The 15,000-nt window shown below is 38.8% G+C and overlaps 1 protein-coding gene across 1 annotated transcript in view; it reads right to left on the bottom strand.

Annotated features, from left to right (window-relative positions):
* Positions 1–15,000, bottom strand: part of LOC138038816 (BOS complex subunit ncln-like) — a 27,866-nt gene that overhangs the window by 11,796 nt on the left and 1,070 nt on the right. Inside the window, exons 2-10 of the mRNA XM_068884876.1 lie at positions 13,892–14,085; positions 7,803–7,947; positions 7,313–7,407; positions 6,560–6,643; positions 5,315–5,388; positions 2,281–2,310; positions 1,505–1,593; positions 719–843; positions 97–108 (exon numbers count right to left, since the gene is read on the bottom strand). Coding sequence (XP_068740977.1) covers positions 97–108; positions 719–843; positions 1,505–1,593; positions 2,281–2,310; positions 5,315–5,388; positions 6,560–6,643; positions 7,313–7,407; positions 7,803–7,947; positions 13,892–14,085 — 848 coding nt within the window. The remainder of the gene's footprint in view (positions 1–96; positions 109–718; positions 844–1,504; positions 1,594–2,280; positions 2,311–5,314; positions 5,389–6,559; positions 6,644–7,312; positions 7,408–7,802; positions 7,948–13,891; positions 14,086–15,000) is intronic.

The following is a 15,000-nucleotide window of genomic DNA, read 5'->3' as shown; positions in this document are numbered from 1 at the left end:
CTGAAATTCATAAGACTAATTCAAAATGTCGGTAAGATAACACTACACATGTATCACAATGGCACCAAATCTCTCAAATATTCAGTGAAAACTTACCGATTTGAACTCCTGTTGGAATAAAAGAGAAAGTAAATTATCATGTACCAGTAATCATTTTTTAGACTTTAATGCTGTTCAGTAGAAAGTAACATCTTGCACACAGTTTTGTAAAAGAGATCGCACCCAGTTTGCAACAGAGATACATCTTAGCAAGTACACCAAATGGACCCCTTTACAGAAGCTTGTACGTTTTGTTTTCCCATTTCAGACCACGTGATATTACTCTAAGGAACACTTTCTTTCAAGGGTCGTCTTATGCACGTGCATGTGTGTGCATAACTTAAGAAAAAGCAAAAAGAAAATTTCCTTGGGAACATCACGTGGTCTGAAATGGAAAACAAAACGTACAAGCTAAAGAGGTCCATTCGGGGAACTTAGCCGTGTTTTTTTTTTTTCGTTCAAACGAGAAATACTGAAAATTGCTGTTAACACTTTTGAACCCACTTGAGATACGTGTAACTTTAGTATTGAACTTATGCAGCTCAAAAGCAACATCTTAATGACAAACCTCTTGCGACTTTTTCCTTCCCACTCTAGCCTGCCACAGGGACCCACGACACTACGTTAAAAATAATCTCTGCTAAAATCGTGAAATCAGTTTGCAACTCAATCCCATTACCTCAACTAAAGCAAAAGCAGGAGAACCTTCCTTTGGAGGTTTAGATACATGAAGAAATAGATTATCTGTCTTGCCAATGCTATCCAGGCATAAGACAAAGTCAACCTCGCTCAACACACTTGCCTCTGGAAATACAAAGATTAGCAAGTCAACGATTTTGGCAAACAAAAAAATGCATCTGTTACTCAGCGTTTGATAGTGTTAAGGGAAGGCACCTTATCATTGTTATATTGGATTTAAGGGGATGGTGTTGACGCAAATTTCCCTTTCGTAAACGGTCGTTGCCATTTCTCAGAACGGTCGTTGCCATTTGAAACGGTCGATGCCATCTATACATTTACTACACACTTCACTTCAAAGAAAATTAAAAGAAACAAACTAAGAAAAAATATTAACGAAAATTAAGACAAAAAAGGGAAAAAAGAACATTTATAAAAGAAAAACTGGAGGAAAACAAGAGTCCGAAAATTTCAAAACTCAACTCGGGTTCTTAGCCCTCACCCTGAACAAAACCCTAACCCAAACCCTAACCCATATGACCAGCGACACACAACTCCCAGTAACCGCAACCTTTTGAGTTCTTAGACCTAATGAGTGTAAGCAGTTGGAGACAAGACCAGTCTCAACAATTTCCTCTCCTTAAATTCAAGAAGAAGGAAGGAAAATAGAGAGAGCCAAGGAAAGAAGGTTAAATGTTTCCATAAAAAAATTTAATTTTAACAAGCAGATAAGGAGTTAAAAGCTCCTGCATTGCCTGTTATTCATTGGCGTGACCCCTGCTCTAACCTGGGTTGTCAAGATTTTCCTCCATCCATCGTTTTGTGCCTTGATAATTAAATTTTCCAGCTCCAGAAAGGAAGAATACCAAATTATATCTGCTCAAAGTTAAGATTACACAATGCAATGCAAGAAATTCTATACTTTAGGGAATTTGATTGTCAAATAAGTGTTGTTGTATGAGGGACTGTTTAGTATGACTGAGGTTTGGTCAACCTGAGCTTTGAACTTAATTTTGATAATTAGAACACTAGTTAGCAGTACATGTATATAATACAATTTCTTTTTAACTCCATGTTGCAAAACTTAATATTATATGTAAAATTTACAGTACAAAGAAATTTATTTTCATAGTTGTTGCTATTGAAAGTCACTGGACCCTGAAGATGATTTATTCTCAGGTTGCAAAACAACAGTCCTTTTCAAAACTACAGTTACTAAAAACAGACTATGTATTTCCATTACCGTATGTCAACCCAAAAGTGGTTGACATACCTTATGTTACCTTACTTTTGATATAAATGCAATATATACAGAAGGTTGAACATTTAAAAATAATCTGTTACCGGTATATCATTAATAATTTATCACTTGAAAAGGTTGGCAGATTAAACATTAAATGTGAACCCTTTATAGATGCTGCCGCGCTTTATACATGTACATATGGGCCACACATCTACATGTATATCTCCAAGACTGTTTTACTCTCGGTGCTCAGCCATGGCTTGTGTTATTGCACATGATAAATAAGAAAAAATGGTTGTCAAGTCTTTTAAGAAGGATACCTTGCTTGCATTCTAGAATCAGTGTACAATCTGAAGAAAAAGAAAACAAAAACATTTGAAAGCCAATTTGTAACAGTGTAACAAGTCAATAATTATTTTAACCCATTCACCCCTAAACCGGCCATACTTAGTATTTTAATATTTGTCAATGGGGAACCCCCACGAGTCAATGGGTTAAGAGTCTGAGTATGGTCAACTGCTGCCCCATCACTTTAGTAGGCAGACTGAGCATCAGACCCATGTGCAGTAGGCTAGTCACAGTGGTTTCAGTTCCCACAGATCCACCAATAATGGCCTTCCTTTAAAGGGGCAGTGTCATGCTATTTTTAGTAAAACATCAAAACACTTGGAAGACGCCTTTGCATACATGAAGACCAAAAAATAATGCTGTAGTTTTGTTGCCAATAACCATTGAAGTGCACTGTGCCTATTCTTTGCTTCTTCGATGAAATGTTATATGAAATAGATCATACACGAACTGCGGATATTAAATCAAGTGAAGCTATGATCCTCGCAGTTATGAATGCAATTTTTGCAATTGCATAGAGAAGACTGAAAAATTCAAGACTTCAACGGGGTTCGAACCCACGACCGATGCGACGCTCTAACCAACTGAGCTATGAAGCCACTGACATTGGGAGGTGGTCATTTGTGGGCTCAGCCCACAACATTAAATCCACAAATGACCAGCTCCTAACGTCAGTGGCTTCATAGCTCAGTTGGCTAGAGCATCGCACCGGTATCGCAAGGTCACAGGTTCAAACCCCCATTGAAGTCCTTAATTTTTCAGACTTCTCTATGCAATTGCAAGAATTTCGTTCATAACTTCGAGAATCACAGCTTCAATCAGCATCAATTTGGTACGTTAGTTTCAAAATTCTTCTTGGATATGACTGTAAGTTTGGGCCCCCTCCACAACTCTTGTTCATAAAATTGTCAGATTTTAAAGACCCCAAATGCTATTTGCAAAGAATCGCCTACATGAATGGCATAAAGCTCCTGATGTTATACTCTGGCCAATTCTTTCCAGCTAATTGTAACAGCCAACCTCAGAGGTGATATCTTAGGTGTATGGGGTCAGATAGAAAAAAACTGCAAAGAATTGGTCGTGGGGAGTTTGCTGAGTGCCAGACATACACTGTAGACATGTGTAAAGGAGTTATCTAACAATGAAAGCACATCCAAATAAAGAAACAGAAAAGGCTTATGAAGAACTATGCATCTAAACTACATGTAAATTGTATGAACAGTGAATGTCGCAAAGTTGTCTTTCATTCAAGGCAACACACACATGCCAGAATGACTTTTGACCAGGCTGTTTATCTCCTTTCTCTTTCAAGCTCAAGTGAGACACTGAAAGCCAAACTGAGTTAAACACAGAGAAAGGAATTATTTTTTCCAAGTATTTTATTTTTTTATCTCCATGAAGTTAAACTACACGCAAGCAAGACTGACCAAATCAGGAACATGGCAAAGAATGGAACCCAATAAAAATAACTTACACCAGCAACAAACAAAAAGCACCTACAGTAACTATAGGTACAATTGTATGCATTATCATTTTTAATGTTGCTGTTGGAATTAATCCAGTATCAATGTTATTCATTTTAGCCAGAGAAAAGTCCTACGGTATACTAGTCTAAGAATGATTCTAGCACTGTTAAAAGGGCTTACAATAGGAAAGAGATTAAAAAAGATTAATTCTGTCCAAAAGCTCAAAAAATAGATGTTGTCAATGACTATGGTATGAAATGCAAAAAATTTATTTTATCAAATGAGCCAATAAAGGCAAATCAACCACCATCACAAGGATTTGCGAACTGGCCTTTCAAGCGTTAGCCCTTCACCAGAGCAAATTAAGTACAAGTAATGTTGAAGGTTGTTTGTGGGTCATGTAGGAGATAGGGGGTGGGGGAGCTTTATCATTGACGAAACTGTGGTGATGTGAATATAGGAATAAATAATTTCTTATTTGAATGAAAAGTTTTCATTGATTCCATGGGGATTGAGAGTGCCTACAAAGAAGTTTAAAAATCAATTTTTGTTTGAGATACCATATTTGTGGTTTTCTATGTTACCTTGGAATGGAGGGGTGCAGGGGTGCTGGGGTGGTGCAGTGAAAAGACCACTCCCCTCCCACCAATGTGGTCTGAGTTAGATTCCCAGACTCGGCGTCATACGTGGGTTGAGTTTGTTGGTTCTCTACTCTGCACCGAGAGGTGTTTCTCTGAGTACTCCGGTTTTCCCCTCTCCTCAAAAACCAACATCTGACTTGATTTACATTAACTGTTGATTTCAGTTTACAGTGTCCCCAGCTCTAGAAAGACTTAGTTCCTTTCCTTTTCCCTTCCTTGGTGTAGTGATAGGCCACAAATAATGTCATGTTATGGGAAGAGTGATGACGAACATTAAGAGCAAAGATGGAGTGCAAATTTGTTTCAATGCCTGTTCACTACGCAAAAAAAATATATACATATAGTACAATGTACATGGAACAGGGAGAAAACTAGCAGACCATTTCCAGATGATTTGGATCAATAATATTGTTCACAAAAACGCACCATTACTAATTAAGACAACAATACTGTCACTGACAACAATTTAATCAAAGTGTTTTGTTCTCACTAACTACATTTACCTCCACTTACCGGTACATAAAATCACAAGGCCGTAGCCAGTATGAGGCGATCCGAGCACTTGCCTCAGTCATTTTTTTCATTACTTTTTAAAATAATGTGGGATTCCAGTGCTGTCTTTAGCCTGCGAGAAGGCTCCCTCTCTCTGCGATGGGTAGATCTCTCTTCTCAACCCACCCCCCCCCCCCCTCCCACCCCAGTCCCTCAGAGCACCTGTCTTTAAATGCAGGCATCAAAAACACCTTAAATGCCTACAAAGAGAATTTAACCATGGATATTGCCTCCGTCATAGTTTTTCTGGCTATGGCCCTGAATCATAAGGCAAGAATTATTCTTTGTGGATGACAATAGAGTAAATAACCAATGGTTATGCGTAATTTATGTACACTTTTTGTTACCTTGAAAACAACCTCGCTAGTTCTAGAAGTGCTACAACTCCACTTCCATTGTCATCTGATCCAAAGGCAAGGCTCTAAAAACAAATTCAGTGATACCTGTATTTCTTCATTTGAAACTCAACCCAGAACAATAATTATTATTGTGCCCAATTTAATCCTAAAAAGTAAAAACTATGAACACCTCCCTGTGCATGTGAAATAATTCAAGAATGTTAATACCATGCACATGTATATGTACATTGTAATGCTATTTCCAGTTTTGAAATGTGTACGTACATTGTATTTTTCTGATGCCTGACTGATATTTTTTTCTTTATTCCCTAAATTTCTTCAAGTGTCAACAGCATACCAAGCTTCACTGTAACATATTTAATGTACCGGTACTGAGTCATAGTTGCCAAATTTGCCTCATTGTTGTTTTCAATGATAGAAGATGTCAACTTATTACATTATTACTCTAAGTTACTAAACCTGAAGGTTAGGTTAAACTCCACAATGAAGCCAGACTGCAAGTCAATTGAAAACTTAAAGGTGTCGAAATTAACATGATCATTGTCCTGATAATTTCTCAAAACACCTTGACCATGTTAAAGTGGTACTATGATCAAAAAATCATTTCCTTTTTTTCTTCAGATTTTGAAAGCGTGTTTGCTTAACACCTAACTGGCAAAATTTTGAGCTTTGAGTTTTATCCAAAGGCTGTTTATTTTGAGTGTAAGTTTTGGATTTCACGGTCCGCCATTACTCACGTTCAAAACTGGCCGATTGGACCTCAGAAGGTTGGATCTAGAGAAAATGATGTCATTTACTCACTAGCTTAAAATCTCAGCGTGTAAACGCAATTTATTACATATGCAAAACACGGGTTTAAAAGTCTGAAAGCCTGAAACTCCCGTGCTGCATATTAATTCGGCCGCGTACACACGCATTGCATTCTTAAACTAGTGAGTCTTTGACGTCATTTTCTCCTCGACCCAGCTCTCTCAAGATTTTAAAGTTAGTAATGGCGGACCAATAAATAAGAAAATTCCAGTTAAAATAAACAGGTGTCTTTTTAAAATCAGAACTTAAAACTTGGGTCAGTTAGTGTTTAGTTAACATAGTTTTGAAAAAAGAATTGTTTTTTTGGTCGTATTACCACTTTAAAGTTCAACTGTAGCCTTGATTCTCAAAATTTTCAAAAGTGGACTTTTGAGGGACTGTCAACTTACATTATTTTGACCACTACTGTAATCATCGACTTACCGGTGCCACACCAAAGGCATCATAATGCGTGACAACAGCAATGGTGGGAAGTTGTTCATCAATTCCCATCCCAGCTAACTTGCCCTGTGATAATGACAAGAAAAAAACACAGTGACTTGTTGTGTAAAAATATAATTCGAAGAAGCAAGTTTAAGTTTAAAATATTATGGAATTAAACAATAATAATATTATGTTGAAATTTTGAGATTTTTGCAGGACTATTATCAGTTTCATGAACAATATTCTCATAATTAAAAGCAAAAACATTGGTATCATAACAATAATTGTATATGTATAAAATCAAATGAACATGTACAGTAATAACTCCTTATTATTGTTCATACTCACAGTTACTGTATGTGAGTGAATTGTCAAATCTTCGCACAGATTGAAACTGTTCAATAAATTAATAGTGACTCATCCACTAAGTAACATTAACATGGCCTTTGAACTACCGAGGCCAGATCTTTTGTTTCAAAACCATTGAATCAATCCAGCAACAGGATACCTTACAAAATATGTTAATGAGTTGAACCTTACAACAGCACAATTATTATAATTATTACCATGTTTTGCATGACATTCATGATTGTACATGTACATGTAGCTATCAAATTGAATGCTTAAACTCTACTCTGCATTTTTGGAAGTGAAGGATTACGGTAGATCAAATTGAGTCTGATGAATTTATGGAGGAGAAGACACAGTGTGTATCTCAAATCCTACACATGCTGCTTATTCATTCAATTAAACCTGTAAACTTGTTACAGCCATGTCTTTCATCTCTTTGGCTTCTCCTACATTAACAACCATTTGATATCCACTTGTTGATGCCACTCCAAGCAATGCTAAAAAGAAGACAGTCAGAATTACTTAAATTACATAATAAGGTACTTGTATACCAGCTTTGGTTTGATACAGTATCTATCGCATTACTGTACAACATATTGCAATTTGCACACACAGTATGAAGCAAGATGCTGCTGGTCACTTACTTGAACAACAACATTGTTTGCATGGAAATAAAGGGCTTTTTCCATATTGCATCAAATTGCAAACTAATTTGCAATAGCGATTAATGTTAATGACTCACGATGACAGCAATAAGCCATCACCAGCAACACAATTTAATCTCTTTATTAATTTTACTGCATACCACATAATATTTTCTTGCAAATGACTGACTGTCAGCAGGATCGATCCAGATTTTGCAATGATTAGGCAAAAAACATATGACCAGTACCTTCAAATGCAGAGCCAGCATGATCACTGGTGACTGCTGTCTCGATGTCTTTATAAATCTCAGTCAGCTTCTTATCTTCATAAGCAAAATACACAGCAACTGGAATTTCAACTGTCAGCAGATCTCTTTCCAGCTGCTGCCACTCCTGACAAGAAAAACCCACTCCCCTCAGTTTTTTTCTCCAATAAAATATCAAATTTACATGTATACAAAATTTCATGCTCTTGTTTCTAGGGAGTACAGTGTACATGTGTACGCTGTGCTTCCCAAGACTCTTCATTTTCCCAGTAAAATGTTTGATGAAACTAAAGTATTTTGTAGATTTAGGGATACAGCAGCAATGCATTATCAAAGTGTTTGCAGTGATGTGATGGAATATTGGTCCCTAGCCACTGGTTCGATTACCAGACTTAGGCATAACACACATACATACTTCATTGACTACTCCTCATAGGGGCTTTTTGTGGGAGGCGCGGTGGCCTCATGGTTAGAGTGCTCGACTCCGGATTTAGTGGTCCAGGTTCGGGTCCTGGCTGGGGACATTGTGTTGTGTTCTTGGGCAAAACACTTTACTCTCACGCTGCCTCTCTCCACACAGGTGTATAAATGGGTACCGGCAAAATGCTGGGGGTAACCCTGTGATGGACTAGCATCCCACCCAGGGGGGAGTAGAAAGACTCCTAGTCGCTTCATGCTAAGGGAACCGGAGATAAGCACCGGCCTGATGGGCCTTCTGGCTCATAAGACTTTATAGGGGCTTTTCAAGACCAATGAAACACAATCACGACAGAACAGAATATACAAAGACAACCGTTAAGAATCCTAACTATCCAGAGACAAACCAGTTGGCTATTTACAAGCGTACATGTAGCTGAGAAGTTGAACCGGGGACTACAAGGAGAAAAATCAACAAGTGGTCAGCATTTGTGTCTTGAACCCAGGATCCCGGCTCTCAAGGCAAGTGCCCTGACCACTGGGCCATACTGCCTCCAATGGCGTCATACATGTATGTGGGTTAAGTTTGTTTGTTCTTACTATGCTTCGCGACATTTTTTTCTGGGTACTCCGGTTTTCTCCTCTCCACAAAAACCATGTTGATTCTGTACAGTACGTGTCTCCAATTAGTGCTTCAGAACTAAATACACTTGACACTTGAATAAAGTATATTGTATACGACATTTCATTGTCTTCTAAATTCATTACCAATAATGTTATTACAATTCATTAATTATTTATGAGGGGGCAGCCAACAGAAACACAGTATACAGGTCCAGTATACATGAACCGTAAAAACGTGTGTATAAGCCGCACTCGTAGGTAAGCCGCACCCCCAAATTTCAAGCATGATTTTGAGAAAAAAAAATAAAAACTTGAAAAAGCACTCTGGAAAAAGATTTGTTCATATGTTCGTGACAAACTTGCGGAAATCTAATGCTGTGTATTTGCAGCAACCTTTTAACTTATTAAAAGAAGTTAATCAACTCTTAAAATACCTTTTAAAAGTTTATCTATAATTGACTTCCCTAATTCATGGGACTGACAACACTTGTCTTCATTGTTAAAGCCCAAAGTTGAAATAAAACAATGAAATTGTCTACTAAATGACATCACACATCAAAACACACGCTTTCATTGGTTCTTGAAGTCACACAATAGACGGCCTTTGTTCCCTTAATTATCTTACGTTACACATTATTTTCTCTTGAACACTCAAAATTTTTTCTGCATACCCAACAAACTCGTGCTTCGGCTCTATTAAGGCTGCCGCCTCCTCAACCAAGCAAAGCCTCGTTAGCAATCATAATTTTCCTAATTACTATTCTGTACCTCAGAATTGCAGAATGAAAATTGCTTAACCTTTTTCATCTCCCCACCCTTTCCTGGTGATGCACTGTTACAGTACTAAACTGGCACGGACAATTTTACCTGTTTTCTGGAATGAGCAATCTACAAGTAAACCACCATGCTTAACCTAAAGACCTCTAGGAATGAGACTTAAAGCAGCAGATCTTACTCTCTCTAAAGACAGACGATTTTATGAGTCAATGGGTTAATAACCCCTACATCCCCTCAAAACTACTGTATGTCCCTTTAACACATTGACTCCATAGGGTAATTGTGAAGAACGGCTCCCCTCCACCGACAGTCAGCCAACAGAAGGCCGCCAGCTTTATCTATGTTTGCTGAAAAGCTAAATGCTCGTACACTGTAAGCCATCTGTTGGCAGACAGTCTACCGTCATTTGGGCGACTGTTGGTGGAGGGGAGCTGTTCTTCACAATTACCTACACAGGTGCTACCTGAGTTTGCAATGACGCTTATTTTAAGAGAGTCAACAAAGTTTCTTCCTTTGATAAAATTCATTTCGTTAACACATTGGCTGTATTATCATTTGTGACCTTCCACGGGAAAACGTACACTAACGCTAAACCGTTAAATTGACCGAAGCGTTAGATATCCGTTAGTCGTCCATTAGAAGTTTACATGAAACCGTCAGAGCGTCAACTTCATCCGTTAGAACGTTAGTCTCATCCGTCAGAACGTTAGGTTCATCTGTTAGAGCGTCAGCCTCGTCCGTTAGGGGTTTAGCCTCGTCCGTTAGAGCGTTAGTCTCATACGTCAGATGTATAATAGTTATCCGTTGGGCAAATCTTGGATTCTGTTGGCAAATCAATTAATAATCTGTATCGATTGTTCCGGATCAGCGGATTCGTAGAGCGTCGTTTAAAAATGTGACCCTCTTTGGGAAAACCGGCCGTGTCCTTCTACAACTTAGTAGAATTACATGTAGTAGAGCGCTTTTTAAAAAATTAAAAATACCGAGAAAAATGAAGGGTTTGTGTTCGACGTTCACCTCTGCGTACCAATAGTAAAACAAGGGTGGAAAGCTCGATTTCGGATCGCTCCAGCACCAAGCCGATTTTCACTGACAAATTTGCATCATACAGGTTTCAAATCACGCACCAATCAAGCTGAAACTTACAAACAAATTCCCATCATACAGGTTTCAAATCACGCACCAAGCAAGCTGAAACCCAGAGGTTTCCTTTCATGCCATTATATCTGAAATCCGTCCAAAACTCGAAGCGCTGGACCTCAAATAAAATTGAAAAAATCCAGCATTCGGAACTCCAAGGAAGCGTAGTTGGAGTTTGGTGTGACGGCTTGCAGCCGTCACAACGTTTGCTCCTCTGTGATTGGCTAATAAGAAATCATCATCCAATCAGAGAGGAGCATATGGCGTGACGGCTGCAAGCATGTATCTAAAGCAATCTAAAGCCGGTATACGAAAATCCTGCTACGCATCCTTGGAGCTCCCAATGCTGGAGTTTTCGATATTATTTGAGGTCGAGCGCTTCAAGTCTTGGATGGATTTCAAGCTGAAATAACTACGCTAACAGGTAGAATGGACAATAAAGACTCCAAAAACGAAGACCAAAGATCGAAGACCCATCCTGCGCGAACGCCAAATTAAATGTGACTGAATGATGCTGAACTTACCAAATTTAAACTGAAAAATATCTGTTTAACTTAACCACTCACCTGGAGTTTCTCGCGAGATTTTTTGCCCCCTCGGCATCTTAACTGATGATACAGAACTCTTTTATCGTATTTATAGCAAAGAGCTCTCTTATGAATGCACCGCTTTGAATTTATCGTTACTTCGGCTTTGAAAACAACATGAAATGCTACATTTCTTTGGATGAAAATAATAATTTGTTGTACAGTGCAGACCAGAAATATGCGTCCCAAAAAACGCGTGCGAAACGAGCATACGAAAATTGCGCACACGCGTCTGCGTTTGTAACACGCGCATCAAAAACGCGCATTCATCAAAGATAATTAGTATGTATGAGTTGGCCTATTGTCTTTTCATTGTTTAAGTTTTATTGTTAGTTTCAGCGCAAGACAATGGCTATGTCAACAGTGAAGTGTTTGACAAAATTTAAAATAACGTAACGCGTGCTTCCAAGTGAAATTCGAGTCAACAATGCACTCGCTTCCGCTTCACATTTAATTTCAGACATTTGAAAATTACTTTCACTTCTCGCTGCATCAACAAATGACATAATGAGGGAAATAAATATTTTCCTGTGATTAAAACGTAAAACAGGACTACATGTATTTTCAATTTGAAAGACATCGGTTTTGCCAACAGAAATCGACGGTCAGTAAAGTTAGTCGATCAATAACAAATATCGCTAAGAGCAAGACTTGGACGAACGGCGTAGTGAAATGCAGTAAAATCAACGAAATAAGGAGTATATTCATTTGCAAACAAAACTTACTTACGCCATCTGTAATACCGGTACTTTCTCGTATATTTCAAAATAATTTTTGTAATGCGTGCGTGACATTCAAAAGGCGTCTCGGCATTGTGTCCTTTTGCGAATTGAAGCTGTATTACTTCAGCAAGATTCACTGGAATGCTCTCGGAGTTGAAAAATCTCCCCTTTAAGATATCTTCTGCACCAATTTCTTTCTTTAGTTAAGCTTTACGGATGAGAATTAACGCGGGGTTGGCTGGAAGCATACGGAGTGAAATAAGCCGCGGCTTACTTTGGTCGCGGCTTACATAAGACGCGAACACCCGGTGTAAATGGTACAAAATCTACGTTCACGGCTTTCTCAAGCCGCGGCTTATCCTGGCCTGGGAGTTTATACTCGTATAAATAGTCCCTTTCGCGTATTATGTACGCCGCGGCTAGAGTAATCCACGGCTTATTTTCTCTCGTATAAACGGCCCTAATGTCGTCTTCTTTTGTTTGAGAGCCTGGAACCAAATGTTTACTTGTCGGAGCCTCAAAGCAGTTATCTCATGACGACTTCTCTGGCGCCATTCTCAGTATTTGACGTTTCGCGAAAAACTTGGGATGTTACAAAAACTCCTCAGTAGCGCTGTTTTCTTTTTTTCCCGAAATTCTTAAGCTCGACAAATTTTCGGCAAAGCACTTTTATTGCGAAGAATTGGCGGAAAAGTCAGAAGCTACGTCTACATAATTATTTTCTCCGTTGTCTGGCATTTTCTGTGACAACGATCCAAACTGCAGTTTCGGCAACAGAAAGGTCAAAATAACTTAACTATCAGTGGTCAGCTGCAGGATGACAACAGAGTTTTATTATTTTTCATTCAGTGAATGTCGAAAGAATTTAAAGCTTTGTAGGTTCGTTTCGAAAACCACAATGGTCAGTTGACACCGCTCTTCAATTCAAATGTTCTGGTAAGTTGATCACAGAAATTAAATATTCATTTTATCGTCTGTCTATTGTTTCGTGGAACAATGAACATCACATCTACGATACGAGTTTGCATAACAAAAGAAAAAACGCGCATCAAATGCGCGTTTGGAAACGCGCATTTAAAAACGCGTGTGCGCAAAAAACGCGCGTGCGTTTTGCGTCTGCGTAGGACGCATATTTCTGGTCTGCACTGTATTTTACTTTGCAACTACAGTAGCTAATGAAGTAATGGATGCCGTGAGAAATTCACCATTTAGTAATGTATCTCTTCATTGTGAGTCCGACGATCAAAACATATCGAGATTAGCCACTTTTATCCGGACTTCGTTGCATTCAGCAGTTATGTCGCCATGGGCGCGCCTCTTCGGAATCGTATTTTAAAAGTCACGCAATCGTTTCTGGTGGCCTGTCTACATCATAGTATTCTTAAAGCAAAAAACTCGCTGAAATGTGCATCGGATTTGTTTTGGCCAGCTCACGATGGTGCTAGTACTTCAAATCATGGCCTTTGTTCGATGAACGGTAATCGCTCATTACGTTGTGGTGTCATCGATCAGCCTTTCGAGCTTAGAACTAAGACTTAGTGTTAAAGCGCTAAGGCAGAAAGTTAGAACTGATGGAAAGAACGTTAGAGCGTTGGCACAAACCGTTAGAGCCTTAGCACAAACCGTTAGAGCATTAGCACAAACCGTCAGAGCATTAGTAAAAAACGTTAAACCAATCTTCAAAACCGTTGAATATCCGTCAACCGTCCGTTAGTTTTAAGCCGTTTAATGGGCAAACGTTAGTGTACGTTTTCCCGTGGAAGGTCACATTTAACACTTCAGCTACATGTACTGTATGGCTTACCTCCATTTGCTCAAGAGAAGCAAGAGATGTATTTTTTGGGAGCAGTATTAGCACAGCCCCAGCTCCTAATGTTTGTACAGCTTCTTTGAATCTGTCGATAGTAAGATCTGATAATCTGGTCACTACACAGCGCCGAGTCAGCAAGTCAGACGTCAAAGGGCGTGCTTCCATGTTAACCAAAGAACTACGAGAGCCTAAAAAATTAAAAATAAAAAATAGCCTGTTAATACATTGACTTCTGAACAGCCCCCCATTAACGCATTAAGTCGCCTGGCATTAGACAGAGAAAAATATTAATTAAGTCTCACTCCTAGGGGTCAATAGGTTAAAGGGGACATATGTAGTTTTGGTGTGGATATTGAGGTTATTAACCCATTGACTCCTGAACCGGACGCCATTAATGTGTAAAGTCACCTGGCATTAGACAGAGTAAAACTGATTAAGTCTCACTCCTAGGGGTCAATAATTATTGGTTAAATGAAATTTAGGTAACATTAGAATTGAGAAATTGTTGTTCAGTGGTCCCCTTGAAACCAAAATGATGGACAAAATTCTTGGAACACATTTGCACTTGTGATTCCTTTTACACAAGCAAAGAAAACAGTCGAGCAGGATTTCAAACTGTACTTGTCTAAAAATTCGTGAACCCAGAGATTTCTAAGACTCTGTATTGGTAGTGGGAGAGGGGACCTGAACTTGAGTTTTAAAATATCGCACAGCTTTTTGAAGCAATTGTGAAATCAATATTATTACTAGTCTTGCGTGACTTTCCCAAGGAACTTTGTCCACAATAATAATTAATAGATCAGGGACAATCCTTCATTATTGCAGGGTCCATTACCTCGAGGTAACATAGCATTTGCCTGCTTGCTGACCATTGCACAGCAAATTTCAGGGGCAGATTTAGGGGGAGAATCCACCGAGATGACCTGCAGCTACAACTGGTATTCCGCCAAAAAAAAAAAAACCTCACCAGTCAGCTACCCTATTCCTTAGAGGTGCATCCCATCCTAAGAAAAATCCTGCATCCTCCCCTGATTTTTGGCTCGCTCTTTTCAAAGCTTTCCCTCCCTTCTCTGCCCTGCCATTCCTAGTCTTAATCGTGTTTT

The sequence above is a fragment of the Montipora capricornis genome, chromosome 2 (genome assembly GCF_036669925.1).
Source record: "Montipora capricornis isolate CH-2021 chromosome 2, ASM3666992v2, whole genome shotgun sequence".
In the NCBI taxonomy this organism is placed as follows: domain Eukaryota; kingdom Metazoa; phylum Cnidaria; class Anthozoa; order Scleractinia; family Acroporidae; genus Montipora; species Montipora capricornis.
Note: the sequence above shows the minus strand (reverse complement) of the source record. Positions and strands in the feature narration are given on the sequence as shown.